This window comes from Lepisosteus oculatus, chromosome 3, assembly GCF_040954835.1.
Source record: "Lepisosteus oculatus isolate fLepOcu1 chromosome 3, fLepOcu1.hap2, whole genome shotgun sequence".
In the NCBI taxonomy this organism is placed as follows: domain Eukaryota; kingdom Metazoa; phylum Chordata; class Actinopteri; order Semionotiformes; family Lepisosteidae; genus Lepisosteus; species Lepisosteus oculatus.
In genome coordinates, this window is record NC_090698.1 from 53,354,052 (window position 1) to 53,377,260 (window position 23,209).

At 35.7% G+C, this 23,209-nt stretch overlaps 2 protein-coding genes across 14 annotated transcripts in view; one reads left to right on the forward strand and one right to left on the reverse strand.

The window, feature by feature from the left end:
• Window positions 1-15,492, reverse strand: part of LOC102698395 (Dmx-like 1) — a 91,234-nt gene extending 75,742 nt beyond the window's left edge. For 11 of the 13 annotated variants that reach the window (XM_069187248.1, XM_069187247.1, XM_069187239.1 and 8 more), the window contains exons 1-2: window positions 15,274-15,492; window positions 14,282-14,528 (exon numbers count right to left, since the gene is read on the reverse strand). In XM_069187248.1, the coding sequence (XP_069043349.1) occupies window positions 14,282-14,368 (87 nt within the window). In that variant the 5' untranslated portion in view covers window positions 14,369-14,528; window positions 15,274-15,492. The other 2 variants (XM_069187238.1, XM_069187237.1) reach the window with 2 other exon arrangements.
• A 6,423-nt stretch (window positions 15,493-21,915) lies between these two features.
• The window catches only part of dtwd2 (DTW domain containing 2), a 55,934-nt gene continuing 54,640 nt past the window's right edge, over window positions 21,916-23,209 (forward strand). The window contains exon 1 of the mRNA XM_015365978.2: window positions 21,916-22,810. Within this exon, the coding sequence (XP_015221464.1) occupies window positions 22,530-22,810 (281 nt within the window). The 5' untranslated portion in view covers window positions 21,916-22,529. The remainder of the gene's footprint in view (window positions 22,811-23,209) is intronic.

Genomic DNA, 23,209 nt, shown 5'->3' on the forward strand with positions numbered 1-23,209 from the left:
GAACTGTGTTAAATAATTAAATGGGCAAACACTGAAGATATAATAAATTTGCTCTGTAACAATCATCTGCTTTGACATAAATTCTGACAGGCCAGAACACATAAAGGACAACTGAAAAATTCAATGGAGAACATGGAGGACTTAAAAAATGAAACCTACAATACTAAAAGTTAATTATTATGGATGAAAATGTTTGAATGTACTGTAGTACAGTATGACATAATGGCTGTACCTACAACTCGATGGCCGTGGGCTCAGTTCCATGGCGGCTGAATACAGATGTATCTTTTAGCAAGGTAAATTGATTCAGTAAAATACAGTTTTATAAGTGGGAGTTATTCTAAGTTGCTTGGGATAAACAGAAATCATTTAACTAAATGTCAAATCAACAAAATTATGTTTGATTAATGTTACTGTGGTAAAAATCCAATTCTACAGAAAAAAAACTATGTGCTACATAAAGCCAATGCACAACCTGTAAAAGGTATGAGTTAGTGATCTTTGCTTGCATAGGTTTTTGAAGAGTATCATGATCTTTTTTTTGTTTGTTTGTTTGAGTTTCACCTTGCAAGCTAAAGAGCATATTACTGTCATTTTTTAAGGTTACACTAAGCCATTACATCTCAAGGCAATATTCCAAAGGATTTATGAAACTTTCAAAACTGCAGTGCTATTAAATGTAAGTATAAATTCAAGGTAATATCCCAGTATTCAGAAAAATATACAACATATACATCTTCTGATATGTATTTCCTTGAACAAATATCCATTGATGTTTTATATCTTACGTTATGATTGCTATAAACACCATCTAAAAGGCTGCATAACAATAGCCCTGTCAGCACTATATTTTAGAACACTAAGGTAATAAAGAGTACTGTCACCCTGTACTTCAGTTGTATATTAATTACCAAAATGGAACGTTGTGCCATTCTATAGTATTTACCTGCCTGCAAACGTTTTATGGAAGTATTTTAAAATCAGCATGCCTGCACACAGAACAAAATGGAGGCAAAATATCACAACAGACTTGCTGAAGAAAATACTGAGAAAAAACGGAGAGAATTCCGTGTAAAATGTTGAATTCAAAGGTCTTTCTAACAATCTGATCATAGAATATTGCAAGATATCTACCACATTACTACATGTCAGCTAAAACAATGAACCAATCTTTCCACATCCATTAGTGCGTTTACAATAGTGAATTAATAATTATCTCCTTTAAAAGGAATTGAAAAACACCCAGAAGTATACTGGTGCAACCAGGTTTTCTGATGTTGACACTGGCACAGAGGAGGAATTTCAGAGGTCTTTAGGGGTCTGACTTCACTTCAACTGTTCTTTTGCAAATTATAGGACTTTTGTATATGTATATGTATATAGTACACAAGACAAAAGATTACATAGATAATGATCATTAACCACAAAAAAATGTATGAAGGTTAAGCAGAAAGCTGGCATTGCCAGGATTGCAGAGGTATGTAGTGGAGTAAGAGTTATGCAGTGTTGTCCTAATAAGGGGCCTTTCAAGATAAAGTCGGATAGCATCTATTACTCAATGTCACAACTGGCAAGTTGGCAAGTTGGATGCTGTCTGTATTTTGCAACACGTATCTTAAAATTATAAGGAGGAACAACCACATACAAACTACACAGAAAAAGGTCCCCCAGCCCAAAATAAAACCTTAAAACCCAGAGCGATGACAGATGAGCTAAATGCCATGCCAAACTGTGTCATTAACACAGTTAAGGATTCACAGAATTTAAACAGTAGACATTGATGAATCATTAATAATAATAAAAACAATATTAAACAATATTATTTGTAAAATTGAAGGTCAAGAGTGTACTTTATGACACTGGGCAGGATTTACATTTTTAAGAATTGTATATAAACAAATTAATATACATATTATTATGTTTATCCTTCTTTTCTTTAAGTGACAATAATTTCTTTTAAGCAAATAATTTTGAAGCAGCATCAAAAACTAGTGTTACTCATAACAGAAGCTCGAAATACCATGCTGCAGAGCTTTAAGGAAGTGATTATCACTAACTTTTTTTCAGAAAAAGACTTCAAATTCCCATCCGCAACAATTATAAAATCCACTCAATCTAAAAAAGCCGTTCAGTGCAACAGTGCAACTTGGGACATTTTTCTTTTCTTAGAAAATGACAGCTAAGAAGCTGCATATCCATAGAAGATGACAATGTTAGAGATAAAAGGTAAGACAACTACAGCAGTAAATAACAGAGCAAAAACAAAAACAATAAGGATTTTTGTAAGCAAATGCATTTGGATGAAGAAAACAAAGAAGCAGGTTTACCAGGAAAAAACTAAAACTAACCAGAAAAAACTGAAACCACGCATCTTACTGCAGGCAAAAGAAAGCCTGCAACTCAACCAGTTTCTGTTTGTTTCTTATCAAAACAAAAAAGATTTGGACTTTCAGAGTACAATTTGGTTACCACCTTAAGCTTGTTCTACCTGACACTGTAATTTGTGCAAAAATATAAGAATTTAGGCTTTGGGCTTCTTTCAAGTGTTTCTGTGGGATTTACAGAGATATATACTGTACCACATCACTGTCGCAGAGAACATTTGTCATTATGTAAAAAAGTAGTGTAGCCCATCGTTTCCGCAGGTCTTTCCTCCCGGCAGCTATCAGGGTGTATAACGATGCCCTTGGCTAGGTCTTTTAGCCCTTCATTTGCTCCTCTATGGACAGCATGTTTACTCCATTGTACTTTTTGGACAATCAGTCTGTATAAACCTATGCACATTTTGCACATATTTTATTGTTTTTACAGTGACTATGATCAGCACATTTTGCACACACCTATGTATTTATTTTTATTTATCTTGTTTTTCTTTTGTTTTATAACTATTCTGATGTCTGTTTTGCTTGTCTTGGGCTGGACTGCTGTAACACATCAATTTCCCTATGGGATAATAAAGTATTATCTATCTATCTATGTACAGTACACAGCAGAAACACTTCATTCATACATATAAATTATTTTTGTAAAGCCTTCTTCCTTTACCATACTGGAGAGTCTTGCTTTTTGTTTCAGTTAATGAATCAGATTTAGTATCTTGGTAAACTATATTACCATGACAAAAAGCAGTACTGTACCAACAAAATGTGTATTTTCCCCTCATTTGCATGCACCAAATAATTCGGGGGAAAACATGAATGGTAAATACCTTGTATGTTTTCAATACTTAATGTTGTTTTGCTCCATTGTTTTGATTGATGTGTCAGATGTGTCGGTAACTGAATGCATTTGAATTTATACACGTATACTTGTTTTATTTTCCAAAGCATTGTGATGAAATCTAGTTTTCATTGCTGACAATATTGCAGGTACAAATTTAATTTAATTATTTGGTCACAATTAGTGCTAATGGAATTGATTTTGTCAGCCAGTAACTTTAAACTACATTTTTTCCCATTTCAGATCATGACCTAAGAAAATGGCTCCAGCTCAAAACAGAAAAAAACTTGATTTTTTATCAGGAACTAGGAGAAACCAATAGCTAAGCCTTGCAGAATTAGTTACTTGGCTTGCAGTATTGCCTTATACTTCCTTCCTACAAATCATTATAGAAATCCGAGGGATTAGATTCTAGGATAAGTCTGTTGTTAGTACTTACATAAGATTTTATTTCTCCATTGCAACATTATTTCTCCATTAATGGCAACATTTGTTGTAGTAAAGCATCAGTATTCATCTAGTTATTACAATTGTCCCTTTTCCATATTTATCCATTTCAGAATATTGCATGTATTAGTATATCGAGAATACTGCTTTTGTTTACTTTTTGTAGCGAGTCTCAAGTGTTTTATTTTTGAACAGCACATTGCTTATTTTCATCTGTGTTGTTTGTTGTTTATAATTGGATACCATTTTTGTTGCAGATGCAGGCTCTGAGATGTACAGTATGGGCAAAATCTATTTAGTCCCTTTTTTCACCTCCAGATGTGTCTTTATGCATCTGTGTATGTCCATTTGCTGCCATGTTACATAAAGAGTTTTGGGAGTGTGAGATCCACACATTAATTAGGTAGTTCCTACAAAATGAGTTAGACGGGTTGAAAGGCCTCTTATTTGTGCATATTCTTTTTTTCTTATTTCTATTACTGTAAAATTACAATATTGAACATCTGAAAGAAATTTCAATTTTTCCCACAAAAGCAATAGAGATTCATGTCAATAATTAAAAAACAGACAAATCTGATCGATTTTACAGATTCAATTTACAAGACTATGAGCTAATCAAGGTGAAGCACTTCTTTCTGTCATCTTTACGAACAACTACATGTAAACAGTCTGATATTAGTGTTTCCCTGCCACACACTTTACTTAAGAGTAGAAACAATATATACAGTATTCCCTATGCAAAAGCAGCAGAAGCATTTAGCAGAGCATGAATGTGAATTTTATCAAACAAAATAATGCATTAGGCTCTGTTTAAACAAACAAAAATCTTGAAATCTGTAAATCTATGTACAGTTTAACTTTGTCCTCTGCATCCTATGTAGCAGCAATAACGTTCATTTGATTGACTTATTAGCATGGTTTCTAACTCTATAGCAGCTATATCAACCTGCAGGAGACCTCCTGGGAAAGCTAAGGTTGTTGCTGGAAGAGGTGTCTGTGTGGGTCCTAATGCCCCAGTGTAGTGTTGGGACGCTATACTCTAAAAAAGGCACCGTCCTTCAGATGAGATTTAAATCCAAGGTTCTGATTCGCTGTGGTCAGTAAAAAAAATGTCCCAGGGCATTTCTTGAAAAGAGCAGGGGTGTTATCCCAGCATCTTTGCCAAATTTCCAATTGTCAGAAGGACAGACATTGCACACTGATATATAACATACAAACAGAATTGATGATATTAGGAACAATGAACAGTAAATTAAGAGATAAAAAAGACTACTCTTGATCTGACTATATATATCCATTATTGCCTTAAATGTAATGTTTTATGTTTTTGAATTGTGTGCAACTACACTATGTTTAGCAATTTCCAATACAATCTTGAATCACAATGTTCTCAAGGGATACAGAGGAGTTGAGGCCACATCAATGAAAGATTAAGATCCATGGCCCCTTTAAAAAAATAAAAAGTAGTTTTACAGTCACACACAGTTACTTTTAATTACAAGGTTCTAGAAAAGTGAATGAAGTAGCAAAACCACAAAGGTCTTCATCTTGAACTTTTTACAGGTACCACAGTCACAGAAATTTTAAGGCTAAAATGAAGACTTTTCTACTCATATCACAAGGCTATTTACAGAAGAAACATTAAATATATAAATAAATAAATGATCTGACCAGCTAAAGTGGCTGAGTGAAAGAAATTTATATTGTGTCGCTGGAATTTCTGTGGCTGCTGTAGAATTTGAGGTTCAAACTACAGCTTTACAGAACAAAGGTGAAAAGTCAATTATTTGAACCTACAAGTTAGCAGGATTTAAACAGCCTAATTCGATTATACCTAACTAAAAAAAATGGACAACAGTAGTGAAAATGTTAAACTGAAACTAGAAAACTACACACAGTTTTGAAGGCTTTACACACACTAACAGAATAAGTGAAATGGAAGTAAACCAAGTAAAAACTAGAATGATAATTAACTAGAGGGCAGTTAGTATTATAGGGTATTGTATCAGGCAGGTGATGATCTGGTATGGGTGTAAAAATGTTGCTGCAAAAAGTGTGAAGCAAGTTTTAATCTGATGAAATCTGCCAAAGTTAAAGTCTAGCAGTGCCATCTGAGAACAAAATGGTGGTCTAGTGTTCCATTTTATTTTAAACAGGAACTTTGTTTCACTATAGTGCAATTACAATTCCACTGGAGTGACACCTATGAAATCTGATACAGTACCTAGTGCTTGAAAAGGAGCAGTTGGTGTAAAAATGTGAAATACACCAAGTGGATTATGACCATCTGAGAGTGCATGGGGGATGATTATTAGAACAAACCGTGAAGTGCAAAACAGAAGCAGCTGTATTTGTTCAAAAATCTGAAAAATGTTGATTCAACTGGTGTATTGCTTCCCAGGGCTGAGTTTGAGGTTTGAGGTGTGAGAACAAAACGGCAGTTGTGTGGCCACCTTGGTATAATGGTAAACCCTGCAGTATGATGCTTAACATTTTTTAAAGTTCTAAATATTTTTTAAACAGCTGGAGTTAGTGTAATGGGATGCCATCTTGGTTTTAAACAGAAACTCCCTTTTCAAATTTATATGAACTCTGTTGATAATAGAATTATATACCTATAAAGTTTTGTCATTGTAGTTAATGAGTCAAGCAGGTTTTTAGTAGGAGCTGTTTGTATAATGGGCTTGGAATTGTTTCTTAAAATGGTTTATGACCCACTGTGGAAGGGTGCAGTGGTTAATTAGAAAGTGAATTTAAAGATCTTTTGAAAAGGATGGTCAGGTCACTCCTTTCACCTACACAATACATGATTAATAAATTCAAATTAAGTCTAACTTAAGAATGGCGTTTTAACAACCTGATTAAACAAACAGGAATATTTGGTATGCACACATCTTTTGCATAACTGTGTACAGTACAATCAGTGAATGCTTTTTCAGCAAACAATAACTGGTGCATTACGACAATGTGAAGACAGTACAAATAAGTATACAGTATTGCTATACATTTCCTGAACAAATGTGCAAAGCTCTTCTCTTTATTATTGTTAGAGCTTCCTTATTGGCACTGCTACAATACCTAGGTATACTGGTATCTTAATTTTTCTTTTTTTTAACATTCTACAAGCTTACACAACCCCAGGATGGTGGGATCTTCACATATTTGTTTCTGAAACACATGCCATATCACTCAACATTACCACACTCACATCACATAATCGGCAAAATTGGCATGCCCTTTCTAACTTTGTTTACAGCACAATATGTGATAAGACAGTATTTAGAATGTACTGGCTTCTATCTAGAGAAAACAAAAATAGAGAACCATGCCTGAAATTGCTATACTTAGATATGCATTTTGATGTCCATAATGGCATTTGAGCATGTACCCGTGGCAATGACTGCAGTGTCATTACTTTTGAATGCACCATCAATGAGTATAGTCATTCTGAAACCCAGCTTAGGAAACACAGAGAAAATCCTGGAAACAATACCAGGTTGCTTAGTTTTAAAACATATGTAATGATAGGAGGAAAACTGTAATAGAACCCATTTGTACTAGCATAAAACATGCAATTCTAGCTCTATAGTGCATTGAAAACATGCTCCACAAATACTAAGCAAGTCATTCATCTGTGTAAGTATTAATTCAACGAAGTGTGTGAACTGGAATAAGCTAAAATAAAGGATCCTGGGGATCTGTCACAATGCTTCATTTACCTACTGCCCAGTATGTGCCAGCTTGGCTTAGATTTCTTTCATTCTCTGGAAAATAATTCAGATTCTTCCCAAAACAATTCTGTGCAAAAGAGCCAAGCAAAAATTGTAATATTTGTCTTCATATAACTATCGTTATAGGGTTGTCTCTTTGTATTTTTAGTTGTCAATCATCACATTTGAAATTATTTTGGACTCAACATAAATGAGACGCACAAAACCTTTTTTGTTGCTGATATGTATTGCCTCACAGTAAATCACAGCTTAGAAAGAGAGGTGAATTGATATTGCTCAACTTGCAATTCCACTTCAGTCCTATAAGTAGATTTGCTTTAGTTCTATAAGCAGATTCTTTTCTTTCAATTCATAAGACTTCTGTAGTCTATAAAGCAATGGAAGTACAGAAAGAGTGTAGGCTTGTATGCACATGAAATGTATGAGCACTATAACTGAAATGTACAGATTGAAGGAGTAGGAGATGTAACTAGTTCAATACCAAAATAATGAGACTGGCAATTGCTGAAATATGTTCCATTCTTGATAGTCATGTCAAATTTAAATATAGGAAAATAACAGAGGTGTGATGACTGCTCTTACATCGTGAGATATTACAAAACATAAGGAAATACACTATTACTAAAATTATTATACGACAAAACCTGCAAATATCAAGTACCAGGGCACAAAAACACCAGTTGAAGAGCTTGATAAAATAGAAGCTGCAACTGCCTAATTTTGGGCCTACCCCCCAAAATGAGTACAAATTTAACTACTTGGGCAATTCAGTGAAAACCCAGTGAACACAATGTAGTCTTAGATTTAAATAAGTTACATGTTGTTTTCTATACAAGCACTCAAACAAAGAAGAGGTGTTAAAACTCACTCTCAGGCATGTTAGTATGAAATTGAAAGCAGCATCCTGTGTATGGTATGACAGTTACAGTATGTCTCATTCCTCCTGGTTTAAGAGACACAAGACAAAGAAAACTTTGCTGATCCATCCATTTTCTAACAACTTTATCCAATAAAGGATTGTGGGGAAGACACTATCCAGATTCTATTCTGGCAAGTAACGGGAACAAAGCAGGACACCAGTCCATCAACGGGTCATCACAGGGCACACACTCTCACACTAAAGCCAAGTAGTGTAGAAGGAAACCAGAGAATCCAGAGGAAACCCATCCAAACCAGGGAAGAACATACAAACTCCATATACAGTAGATAGCACACAGGTCTGGAACCCAGACCTGCAGTGCAAGACAGCAATGCTAACCACTGTGCTACCATTCCACTCAATTTGTTGCTCACACACATATCTCTAGTCAGAGAACTAAGCATGCTGAATATTTCAGACTTTTGTAGAAGGAGGTAGTTTTAAGATTGTTAGGGTCAAAAGTTGAAGATGTTTATGTTGAAGATCATTAAAAATGGACTGTTAACCTACTGAACAACCAATTTCCAGAAATATTGTCTGCAACTCTGAAAGAACAGATATATTATTTTAAACAAAAGTAGGTTTATTCATTTGTGCCCTAAAACTGTGATGTTTGCCACAGAGAAATGGAGTTTCTCCAACATAAAGCCACACACAGTACATATAAAAAATCCAAAATGTTGGTGTGAGCCCACTGTAGGTGTCCAAATTTGTAAATGAACAACAAAATGACAAATTCCTAATGCAAGAAATTGTATATGAATAATAAAGTGATCTTATAAATGAGTACAAGGACTGAACATGCAGTCATTTAAGAATTACACTTCCTTTAGGCAATCATAGTTACTCGTTATTTTACTATTTAAAGTTATTTTTATGGTAAAGCAAAAAATATAAAAATATCTTTCAATGTGATGTCCAGCATATACTGTGTATGTGTACATTATATATGCAGTACATGAACAGAGTATTTATTCAAAACAAACACAGTACTTAGCACAGTCAGTTAATTAAATAGACTGTGTATTAACCAACAGTAGTTTTGGAAACTTCAAATAAATATGTAAATATTTTCAAGTGGAAAAATAATAAACTGAGTACAACAACTGTGATTAAAAATGCTATTTTTTCCCCAATGATAAAGATGCATGTGTTAACGTATAGAAGATTAAACATACTAACAATATGCATTGTATTAACAGAAAATTCAGTTGTTCCTTATTACCCATTGTATTACATTTTTTTATTCCATATTGTTCAATCATTAAGGTTCCAACATATTTATTGTGCAGACAAAATTGAACGGCAAATCTTTGTACCGTTCTACATTCACCATTGTGAATAACAGAATGAAGTACAGTGCGATATTTGCTTTAGCTGCAAACATGGGTAATCAATGCTACATGCAATCAACAAAATGTAGTGTTAAGCCTACTTATTGAAACTGAAAATTGAATATGCCTGGAGGTGAAGCTGAGGTGGAAATGAGTGAAAAGCACAACTGTAGTAAATTGTAGTACAAATGTAAAAACTCCCAGAGGTTTTCTCTTTTATTATATTCTTTATATTTCAGGAATAATGTCTATACACTAGTATAGGATCAAAGATCTCTTAACTTAAATAAAATGTTTCACCAATTGGTTGCAATAAATGTTAATGTGATACAAAAATAAAACATACAGTATGGGAAAGCCAGGAGCATTTGTGTTTGCAAGGCAGACATTTCAGGAAGGACTGACACTTAATTTTCTGTAAATTTCTTTTTGAAATGTCAGCGCACATTAGAAGTGCACATGAACAATAGGCACTAACTTCAGAATCCGGCAAAAATATGAGCCCAAGACTGGTCTACATAATAGATACAATATCTAGAAGATGTTTATTACACTATGAACTATGACAAAGCAAATTCATTTAATGTTCAAATTCCCACTTAAAGTTGCACTGAAGTATACTTCAGTACAGCGAAACATTTAAAAAAAACAATGATAGAATAATCAGCTTTGCTAAGGCACTGGGTTAGTCTAGCGAACAAATTTAGTGGTTAGTTTCTTATTCTACAGATATTACAGTCAAATAAATATTACTTGAGAGAACTGTGTGTCTGAATGAGGTAATCTATTAATACCCGACTTTTTGTCAGAATTAAGTGAACTTTTACTGGGATGTTCATACTCTAAAAATAAATGACCCTGATACAGTATTCAAATATCATTTAAAAACTACCCATTTCTTTACATCATGACAAACAAAAGCTAACAGCTTAAATACAAGACTGCTTTAAATTGCCCATTTAATGAATGAATTTGAACTCCCTGTACAAAAAATCAGCTTTCCTTTAAGTCAGGAATAAGCAGGATCTGCTTTGATCTGTAGCTATGGGAATGATTAATCATATCTGCAGAAAAGTCAAAGAAGAAAATAAAAAATATATATAGTTCTATGCCGCAGCTTGCTTGCAATGTTCACTGTGAATCAGAGTAAACCCTTTCAATGGCTTAGAAGTCATGCAGCAGCTGATGAGTGCCTTGTAGCACACTGCATGAATTCAGTGCTGTTACAGAGAACAACTAGACAATATAAAAAGGGGGGCAGCTCCCATGAATTCCCTCGTCTATGAGCTTATGTTGATCTGTTATGCTGAGGTCAGTTTAACTGTCGTACAGATGTGCATTGTTTTAAGATAATGAGGCATTTCTGTTACATACTTTAATGAACGCCAATTCTTATTTTGTTAAAAAAAAACATTTACCATGGCCTGTGAGATTTTGAGAGCATGTGTGAATTAAAGGGTTAGATAGGACTGACAGAAGTAAATGGTGAAGGTTAAACATATTGTGTGGTTCTTCAGCTACAGGATACATCACACTTTTACAGCATCCTGCCGTTTGCCACACTGGACTCGTTGGCACTTTCATAAAATTAAAATCAAAGGCATTCATCTTCTTGATAATAAGAAGCTTCTTTGAAAGCCAAGTATCAAACGATCATCATATCAATTGCTTGGAGAAAGACTGTTTTCTGAAAATTGTTAAATAAATACGGATGATGATCTTAAGCAACAGTTAAAAATCAGAACTAAATTCCATAATCGTAATCAAAGCGTTGTCTGAAACGCTCCAATTTCACAAATGTTTTTGGGAATGTCAATGGGATGTCAATCATAATACAGATTAGAACACGAAAGCAGGGAAACATGGACACGGAACCTAAAATGAGTTGCAGTGTTTTTTAAGTTATTTAGATTTAGATTACAATTTTAGGCAAAAGGCAATTCATATGGTGGCACTGACTAAACAGATCATTGTGTTAAACAGGTTAATCTGTAAAAACAAAAGCAGAACAAAGAGAATGTTCAGTAAACTCTCAATAAAGAGCTTACTTATCCTGATATGTACTGTATATATCCCTCTAATGCCAAAATATTTTCTTCCTAAAACACAGTTGAAAAAGCCATTAATTGGTTTCTAAAAGAAGGCAGATCCTGTACTTGCAGACAATCTATACCATGTCATCTGCACAAGGACACCTTTATTTCTCATTCATCAGATGTATTAACGTCTAAGTGGGAGCTGAGCCCATTCTAAAATTAGAACAACCTGAAATGAATGATTATGCATCCTTGGTTGCTCTGTAGAAGCTGGCTCTTGCAAGAGCTCCAAGCATGGTCAATACCCAGGTCAGAAACCCGCGAAGAATAATCTACCCTTTCGCTTACTTCGGGTTTGAGACCCACAGTGGTTATCCTTGCATATGTTAAGTCAAATTAAATTTCAGCTAACAGCAGAAGTGAACGGTCTTGTTTCAGTATTGAATAGAAGTAAGGACCTATATGCTGCATGACATGGAGGTATGCAGCTCTATGTATGCAGTTTTCAAATGCTGCATAACAGATCTTCCTGAGCACTACTGAATTCTACAACATGACACAGCAAGAACATTCTACATGACTATCTCTATGCAAACAAGAATGGTCTGATGAGCATTTCCCAGTGAACATCATGAATGTTCTGCCACCATCAAGTGACAGCTGGCCTATCTCAGACACTACAAGATGTGTTGGAATACCACATGTAAATGCAATATGGCCTAAATTAAGAAACTCCAATACCTGATGCACTTCTTACCTGGAAAACAGTTGTGAAAGATCACTGGTATGAATCAGGTGAATACTGGGAATTTTTAAAGGAGGGACGAGTTTGTTTCACTTCCACCACACCAACCAAGATCAGGACATCGAAGAATAAGCCAAGATCCTACAAAAGTGCTATCTGATTGGTGGGATCTGTTTTATACAAGCATCACACATGCATAAATATTTACCAAGAAATATCAAGAGCTTCTGTCATAGCAATACTCAAACAGTGTTTACATTAACATGTTCTGTTTATCAGACTGTAACTTGATAAATGCAGTTAACAAAAGACTTTACTAGAACAAATACAGTATATACAAGATGAACATCACTCTGCACATAAAGTGTGCTTTTTATTCAACGTCACAAAGCGATTTCACATTTATTAGTAACTAGACCTACAGTATGTGCAAGTGACTCATATTACTGCTGAAGAGAAAGTCACAAAATCCAAAGAAGGTGAAGGCTGAAATTTAACTTTAACTTTCCAACAAATGAATTGTATTCGTACATCAGTCATAGAACATTATAGATGTTTTAAGCAACAGTTTTATAAAAATAAACTTGTACAAGATTTATTATTTTTTAAGGTTTTTAAAATACCTAAGCAGAACATGAAAGAAAACTGAACTAACTGAATCTTCCAGCAACAGAAAACAAGCAGTAAAACAAAATAAGAAGAAATCTTTAATGCTTCCATTTCTAACTCATAAAGCAAAGGTTTATCACAATACAGAGGCAACACATCTTCAAAAACCAAAGGCCACATCTTAAATATCATGCATCTGTCTTCTGAAAGTTCTACACCAAAACCATAGCATTAAAAGTTTATCTACTATCCACTCCAGGTCTGACACTGCCAGGTACAAAACGAGTAATACCCTGCTGAAACGTTTTATTTTACAGAGTTCGAAATCTTAAATGTAAAACCCACAGCTGATTTTTGTGAATTTGGATAGTTTGATAGATTTCTATATATGGATGAGTAGGTAATCAGACAGACAGATGTGAAGTACCTAAGATATGGGTGCATGACTTAGATTTAGATTTAACATATGAAACAATAGGCTTAATGCTTTTTTTTAGCCATGATATTTAAAATGCAGTAGTCACAATTTAAACAGTACTAGACGGCTATAACAAATTACTTGACCAAAAAAGTTCTGTAATTCTGTAAACAATGTTCCAATCTCTTTAACACAGGAATTCTAAATAAAATTAGTCCCTTGATTAGATGTTTCTCTTTGTAGGACTTCCAAAGTTCAAGACATATCGGAGTTCCCCTTTTATTGGTGTATTCTAATTTCTGTAAGTCATCTCCTACAGAGAAAATGCAGAAGATATACTTCCATCTTCTACTACATTTATATATAATTCTGCAGTGTACTGTAGAAGCTGAGACTGAACATTCATTTACATATGCATTATAAATTCACTTTGTAAAGTCCTACTCCTCGGAAATTGTATTAATTCTGTTTTTAGAAGCAGAATCTATCTTTCAGGATATAATTCCTTCATTTTGCTGGATTTGGTGCTTTTTCATGCATAAAATTGTGTTGTAGTTGTATTTGTTATATTGCGATCTTTCAGTTTTATTAGGTTAATTTACACATGATGATTTGCATATCTGTATAATCTAAATTCGGTAAAATATCAGCTGTAAAGTTACACCTGTAGTGAAATGCAAGGGAAAACACATACAGAGATAGGTGCAGTATGTCTATAGTTAGAGATAAAACGGCAGTTTTGAGTTATGTTCTCCTCAGTTATTAATACTGTTGTAATGTTAAATATTTCCGCTTATTAAATAAAGAAAATGAAAGGACTTACCGTAAAAGGCTCGTCATTGATGTTTCCTAGAGCGAAACAATTATCTCCCGGATTGACAGCTCCTGTAAGCACCTGATGCAGATTCATGATACTGAATATGTGCCTTAATGGTTTTCTTTTCTGAAAGACGGTCTTTAAATAAACTCAGAAGCTCAGAAGTCTGACACCGCACTGAAATGTATCATTCTGGATCTTCGCACAGAGCAGCGGCATCAGGGAAGGATTGTTCTTTGGCTCAATTCACCCACTAAATAAAAAAAAAACACAACAACGAGCAATTAAAACAGTGTATCCTGCTTACATGCGGTTGAGGCTGGGTTTGCTAGTGCAGTGAAATCTTTAAGAATCTTCAAAACCAAGATGTTAGAGCCGAAAACACGGATTTCCAAGTACTGCAGTATGTATTCGAAACCAAGCCTGTTGTTCTAGTTATACGTAGTTGAAACCCACGTAGCTAATTGTTTGTTTTCTGGCTGAAGTATGTATATCCTTACTTGCTTTCAGCTAATCTTAGAAAATACTTGTTTTCCACACAATTAGGTCCACATGGAGGCTTACTTACACAGGTGCAATACACAGGTAATCCAACCCATCCATGCATGACTCAGGATCAAAGAAGCTGGGCAAAACTGGTCTTGGTAAATGACTTACGTTACAGAAAACAAAACGATTGTCCACAGTGCGTCTGTTTTCTTGTAAACTGTGTTACGGTTCCAGTCCAGTTTCAGTTCTGTGCATGTTTACGCTCGTGACCTAGTCACAGTCGGAAACAACCAGTCTGCCAGTTAGACCAGAGTTACTGTGTAACACTCGCAGAGTAGATACATTTAACTCTTCCTATCCTCTTCAAGAGCAGTTGTACGGAAAGACTAAATGACAGTATTACGGGGTAATTCAATTTTTATTGAATAAAAATCTAGCCATCTTCCTATAATAAGTTTTTTTCCTCCTTCAGGTATCATCGTATGCAGTCCCGTGATTATTCAACTTACTGTACTGCACGGATATCCCCAGACCTCTCTTGCAGTTTCGCCATGTCTTTTCGTCATCAAATGTTCAATTATGATATCGCGAGATTTTCAAACCAGCATCCTCCCATTTAAGAGTACATTCGCAAGTTCGAGATGTTCTTGTCTCTTTTAGCACCAACTCTAAATATTCAATGAACTCTAGCACAGTCATCGATTAACATTCATGCATTCTCTGGGAATACCGAGGACTTAATTATTGGGCATGCGTGAGATTCTTCTTCGTTTTAAATTCACAATGCACTATGGGTCTCGTAGTCCTTTTCGACTTTAACTTAAAAGAACGTTAATTGACTTGCGAATTTTAACATTCAGAGATGATTGTAAAAAACAGACTTTCTGACTATACACATTAATTCTACTAAACAGAAAAGAAGAGACATAACTGGAACCCTTGAACAGCAATGAAAATACGATAAAAGCCGAACAATTACGATAGAAATGTGCAGATGTTGCTTTACTATCCTTAGTGTCTGTATGTGATCGTATAATTTACTTGTCACTGTCATTGCCCAATATAACCAAGCAGCGTATCTTTGGAAATTGAAAAGAAACACTATTAAATAGTGAAACCCTTTCGAAATTACATGAAAATACTATACATACAGTAAGTTCCAAACCAGAAATAGACTCATGATTAAAGAGCTGCGCGGCAGTGATATTAACTACCCACTACAATGTACAGTAAATATGCAATTGTGTATACCGGTTTGCCTGTCAACCTTACAAACACGTGAAACTGGCATCTCACTTCTTGGAGGATAATAATTTCCCAAAGTGATATTGAAGTAATTACCGATGGCAAGACATGGATCCATCAATTCAAACTTAAAACCCATATTCAGAGCATGCTGTAGCTGCCCAAATCCAGTTATACCCAATTAAAAAAAAACTAATACCGTTGACTTTGAAGATGGAAACCTCTTTTGACACTGGCAGGGGAAACTCTTAATACCAGTCCAAAATCACTATAAACACATCCGCTGCACACGAACATTGAAAACACGTTCGCAAAATGTTAAAACTGCTCTACTTTAAATCCTGTGAAGTGATTCATATTAATTAAATTCCCAAATATTATGTTTAGTTTGATAGTGAACCAAGAACTCAAATCCCCAATGGGCCACCAGATACTGTACATCTGAGGCAATGATTCAAAACAAATTGCCACTATGTAAAACATTGTTTTGTGGTGAAGGGAGAACAATGGAGTGGATGTAGATTATGACAGAGAAGTGAAACCATGTACAGTACATTACATTACAAAACTAGTTCAGGTGGGTAGCTGCATCAGTAATGGGTTTATTCCACACTGAAAAGAGAAAAAAGAAAACACAACATTTCAACCGTGGAGCCTCCACGGCCAAAACGTTGTGTTTTCTTTCTTCACATTACAAAACTAGTCATGTTTAACTTGATTTACCTATATATACAACTGAACAAGAACAATAAGCTGGGTACTTTCCAAATTCCTCTTATAGTGCCTAATGGAAATTTCTTAGCTAATTCGTTTGCTATTTTTGAATATCGTAGCTACACTTATGGCAACACAAAAAGTCTCCCCAACTTTATGTACAGTAGTCTTATTGTCTGTGCAGTATTTTTAACTCCCAAATTATCACTTGTCACCAGCAACATTTTAATCATTGTGATGGCTCTCAGTGACAAAACGCAAAATTGTTTCATCTGTTTATTATAATCACTTCAGACTATTGATGGTTATAATCAATTAAAAATATATTGTTTTGTTTTGGCATATCTGTTCTCTGCTCACCAAGAATCTCATTTAACAAGCTACCCAGTCGTGCCGTTGAAGCTGATTCCCTTTGGCTTCTAGAATTTGGAAGAGATTCTTAAAATCTTTGCCTCTGTGGCACAGCATTCCCTACTCCCCTGGACACTTGTACGAATGCAGTGCTGTCCATGAGAAACACCACTCTTTTTCAATTGTTGCTGAACCTCCTGTAAGGGTAGGTGTTGCCTGCATTGTGTTAAAGGATGAAAACATGCTTGTTTTTCTTTTTCATCCATGAGACACACAGGCACACAGAAAGGGAGAGAAGCTTGGGGTAAGAGCACAGGGTCAGCCATTTATACAGCAACCCTGGAGCAGCTGGGGTTAAGGGCTTTGCTCAGGGGCCCAACAGAGTAGGATTCTTCTGCTGGCCACAGGATTTGAATGAGCAACCTTCCAGCCACAGGCACAGATCCTTAGCCACAGTGCCACCGTGTAAATAATTACACCAAGACATTGTACAAAGTTGGTAGAGACTTACCCAAAAAGAATATGTCTATAATTTCTGTCAAAAGTGCTTCACCAAATATTTATTTCACAGGTCTGAATACTTTCAATGGATATAGTATATTTCAGTTTTTCTTTCTCTATAGTTATTGCTGACATATGCTGTAGCTTATCTTACACTTAGAAGTCTTCAGTTTGGGCATTCAGGTTTTGAATAAAATATCATGTTTAAAAATGCGTATGCATTATTTTGTAATTTCACAACATGGGACACCATTTGCAGGGTTGTAATACTTTTACAAAGAACTGCAGAGTTTATTTAAAAAATAACTGTCACTTTCTAGTTTAAATGTAGGTGATTGCTGCAAACAGGTACCCATTACTGAAAATATGCATTAGAAAATCTTTGAATGTAGAAGTGGAAACTGAAGAGATACATGCAATCTAATCATACAAGAGACTATACATAGAATCTCCATTGAAGTATTTACTGTTGTAAGGTAATAATTAGGGAGGTGCCCCAAATCTCCATTTCAGAAAATTTATTTATGATTTGGTTATGTTTTGCAATTTAGAGCAGATGCTGTGTAATGTGGGGATGTATGCCAATGAATAAATGTCTAAGTGGTAACCAAGGAGACCGAGTTAGTTAAATTGGGAAATATTTAATATGATGGAGTGGAGAGAATGTGTTGTGAAACTCAAAGAGAACAATATCAAGGCTTTTATTCTAGGTAAATTGAATGGGTAGACACAAAGTCACTTTGTAACACTGAGATCAAGATGTTCAACCTTTGAAGCTCTGCTTTATGATTACTGTAGATATACAACCAGTGGAGTTTTGCCCGAGCCTGTAATTCTAGTTACGGAAAAGTGTCTGTTTCTGGACAATTAAAAACAGTCCTGAGTGTTCCATCATGGCCTGTTTCTATAAAGGTGCTTATCCTGAATGCAGATTGGGTTCTAAAATCTAAAATACTTAATTAATTTTGAAATTAATTCATTCAAGAAAAAAGGGAGTATCTGGTAATTACACATAATTAAACATCATTTAGCAGTATGGGACAGTAATCCTGAATTTTGAACAGAGAGAAGTGACAGATTTATCTGTTAGAGAGGTGGAAATATAACAAGCAGGAAACTAATTATATATTTGAAGTCCATCCCAGAAGCATGGGGCACAAAGGTGTGACTACACACCCAGTACAAGTCTTTGAAAGATGGAAGGAATCCCACAGAAACACATAGAGTGTGTCCCAGCGAAGAATCAAACCCAGGACCCAAGAGTGATGAGGCAGCAGACCTAACCAGCATGTCTTTGTGTCACCCCAACAATAAAACATGAGCTAGGGGTGGTGTTGTAAAATTTAAAAACAATGAGTTCCTTTATACTCAGTTGCAACTGAGCTTACAGGCTCGTAAGATCACATGGAATTTTCTAGTTTACTCTACTCTGGTTACTCTAGTTATTTAACTTCTTTGTAAATGATTAAGTCTTCATCAGGACACAGCATAAAAAAAGAAAAGACAGAGAGGTGAAAAGGACAAGAACAGATCTTAACAGAGAGAGAGAAGAAGCATTTATCTCTCTTGTTGATGTGTTTAAACTTCATGTACAGTAGTGTTTCAGGTTACAGGGTTAGAATTCCGGGTTTTCTACCTCTTAAGAATGGAGGCCTCTGTGACACCTTGTTTTGTAAATAGTGTAAATGGTATGTGTGTTTTTGTTTAATGTTGCATATTGTGTCATTTAGTATTATTTTTTTATTATTATTATTATTTTATTGTTCTGTTCATACATATTTGTTAGTCTCTGTTTGCCCCTGATTTATTACCCGTTTGCCAGGGCTGTACAAAACAATAAAAAACTCTCATATGATTCAAATTTTACCTAATGCTTGGGTATATTTGTTGACCACATAAGTACTATTAATTTTAATTCTATTTCCTACTCCCTTTTTAATTTTACCCAATGTGTAACAATATGTAGACTTTTACAGGACAAAGTTCAACAAAACAATAATTTACACATTAACATTTGTAGGGGTTCAAGACCGAGTATGGATTAGAGAATGGTGCAACATGGATTAGTGACTGCTTAATGAGAAAAATTAAATTCAATCCAAAATACTTTATTCATCCTCAGGGGGGCAATTTAAGATAAATATACTCACAACATACTGTAGTTTGCTGTTTCCTCACGAGTTTACTGTTTGTTTCATTGAATGTTTAATTGACATTATGCTTATATACCTCCTTGGTTAAATACATCCCTTATAAACCCCTTGGGTTTTGGAGGGCAATGTTACAGAGAGTAAAAAAAAAGAAATGGACTTGTAAGTCTTGGTATACCGTTTTGAGTGAAGGGCTGTCTCTCCATTCTTCTCTCAATCTATTAATCAGGCAGCCAGTCAAGCATCTGATTGGTCTACCTATTTAAGGCTCCATGCTCTGCTAGACCAATGCTCCTACAGTACATTGAGCTCTCTTTAGCTGTCAGGCCACAAGCTCTGCCTTCACCCCTTGACTGCTAAAGCATATTATTTAACAAGCGTCAGTCTTGTGGAGACCTTTGGAGTATTTCTCCCCCCTTTTCCTCTTGGCAGCTTCTGTACAGCTGCCTTCTGCCTGCTAACCCATGTAGTACTTGTTCAGCTCCACAGCTGCCTGCTGCTCCTCTTATCCCACTGACCCTGCCTGCCATCCGGACAGCCTCTGCTCAGCAGCTCCACTGTCGGCAACTCCAGAGAGCCGCAGTTCAGCTTCTTCACTCCTGCCAACCCATTTGGGGGGCCAGGTAGGGTTCTAAGGAAATCATAATACCTGCTTAGATTGTCAATCCCATGTCTAAATCCACAGAGACTGGTGGAACAAGATGCAAGAGTTCAGAGAGGTGTAGAATTCTGTGAAGGATGGCTTTAAATGAGGGAGTTCCTAGAGAAGTGAGCATTGCATCTACAGTATGTGTAAATTGTACTCATGGATGAGGGCCCTGAAAGCAGCTAAATTCCAGCAGAGAAAGGTGGATCCTGAGGGAATCCCAGCAAGAAAGAAAAGCAGTGAATTCCAAAAAACCCAGGGTTGGGAGAGGACAGGGTGCAACGAGGGAGGAAAAATCTACACTACTAAGAGGTCTTTAATATTCAGTGAACCAAGGAACAGCTTTCCTCACTATCGCTAATATAACTTCGATATAAATTAAGGAGAAGACAAAGCCATCAGTTATCCATGAACCCATAGAAGACTGGAGTTGACAAGCACTCTTCTCCCCACCTGGAGGTATGATGGAGTAAAATCAACAATCCCAGAGGGGATTGCTATACAGGGATGGAAAATGGGTCTATTTCCCCTGCCCCAAGAGATTGCTGCACATCCTGGCTGCATGGGCGAGAAGTGTCCTTGTTCCCAGGTTTCTAGGAGAAATCCTGGAAGAACTCGTGTATTTCATTGTGAATTCTACATTTTAGTCTTGTGTAGTCTGTCAATGACACCTTTTATGTAAAGTAACATTTCTTTCTTTTAAAAATAATGGTTTTATTAAAAAAGAGTGGCAAATGTAGTATTAGTTTAGGTGGGTAGCTGCGTCAGCATGCGTAGGCTGCAAAGGTCTATGGTTACATCTATATTTATATTCATACGTGTGATACGATTTTCTGTGTACTGTTCTGTTCTAGTTTCCTCTTGTGTGTCCGGACTGTGAGTAACTCTTGTATTGTATTGTATGTATTGTACTATTAGTATATAATTCGTTTCACTGTGGCTGTGTTGTGTGTGTTAAGCTGCTGTTGCACTGCAATTTCCCTCACGGGATCAATAAAGTATCTATCTATCTATTCCATGCTGAAAAAAAGAAGAAAGAGAACACAATGTTTCGGCCGTGGAGCCTGCTTCCACACCTGAAGAAGGCTCCACGGACGAAACGTGTTCTCTTTCTTCTTTTTTTTAGGATGGAATCAACCTATTACTTGTTCAAATGTAGTATTAGTCTGTGTTACTGTTGTACTTTTGTGCTCTGACACTTTTCTTTGTCCGTTTCTTTTAATAATAAACAGCTGCTCTGGAGAAGCAGATCTTTAATAAAATATTTTGCATTATTCTCCTGTGATGTATTGGACATTCTTCTCAGCTCAGGTGGGTTTTATTTCCATTACAACAAGGGAAGATATCTTAAACTGAAGCAAAGGCCATATATAGAATATACTATTAGCATTTTTAGCTTTTAGCTGTCCAAGAGTAAAATAAGTTACAATAAGTGTTAGTAAAAGCTAAAGAAGAAAGAATATATGTTGATCGCCTACGTATTCAGTCCCACCAACTCATTATTTGGTGGAATCACCTTTGGTAGTACAGTACTAACAGCCAAACTAACCTCCAACTTTGCAACACTATCTTGATTAAAATTTTGCCTATTCTTCTCGGTAGATTTACTCACACTTTCTCATTGCCTGGGGATCTCTTACAGTGATTTTCAAAACAGAAGCTTTCAAAGTTTTACTTTCCACTGATTCTCAATAACATTGAAGTCATAATTTTGACACACTCAAGAACATTTAATTTTCTTATTCTTAAACCACTCCAATGCAGTTTTTGCCTTTTGCTTTGGAACATTGTCCTGATGAAAGGTGATTTAAAAAACTTGTTAGGTCTGAAGCAAAATTGTATCGAAGATTTTCCAGAACGTGTGTTTTTTTAACACAAACCTTACCATTTACTCTTGCTCTAATTCTAATCACCTGGAACTTTAAAAGGCAACTCTCAACTTAAGAACATATTTGTGAACTTAATATAGGTGTTTAGAAATACAGTATACAAATACTCTGTAACAGAATCTAAATGATCTGAAGTCCTTCAGGATTAACAGGTGCCAGCAATCAGCGGTTTAAAATCGTGATAATCTCATCTAGCCAAACCAATCCATGCTTCGGATAAATAAGTGAAGAAATAAAAGACAAAAAGCTGCTGTAGTTTTGCAAAAAAAATGGTCATTTACCGACATCTAGCAGCTAAAAGCAGTATAGCAAGTAAAGAGCGATTGCGTAGCACCTTTCTTTTTTTTCCTTCGAGTGACATGGAGACAGAGAGCCTTGGTGTTTCGGCTCTCAGCCTCGCCGACGAGTGTTGCAGTACCGAGGAAGACTTGGTTAAATTAACTACAACATCTGAAGAAGTGGAGAAAGAAAAGAACTCAGGTGGTTTTGAAGATCTACTGGAACTGCCGGTTGAAAGTCCCGAGCGGAGACCCACGTGTTTACGGTGCAGGTAGGAAACCCCAAGTAAAGGGAGGCCAAGGTTCTTATCGCATCTTTCCGAAGAGAAAAGATGAGGGGAAAGTGAGGCCGCCACCTCGTGGTTAGTGAGTAATTAGACTGACAGGAAGTTGCTTTGTAAGTGCTGTGGTTTCCGCCACGGGAAACGAGAGCTCGGTCCACAAACATCAGTGATCATGAATACTATTTATGTATATTTAGCGAGAAAGAGTTGTAACGCACAGCGATGAGGGGCCCCGATACTTTCCTTTAAACTTTTCATATTTTCCAAAGTGTTTTGATTTTTATGTCAACATTATATTTAATTGTAAATTTACAGTAGTCTAGCTATTCTGATTATCTCAGTTTTAGTAAATGCGACCTCGGTCCCGTGCGTTTAAGGATATTCCGA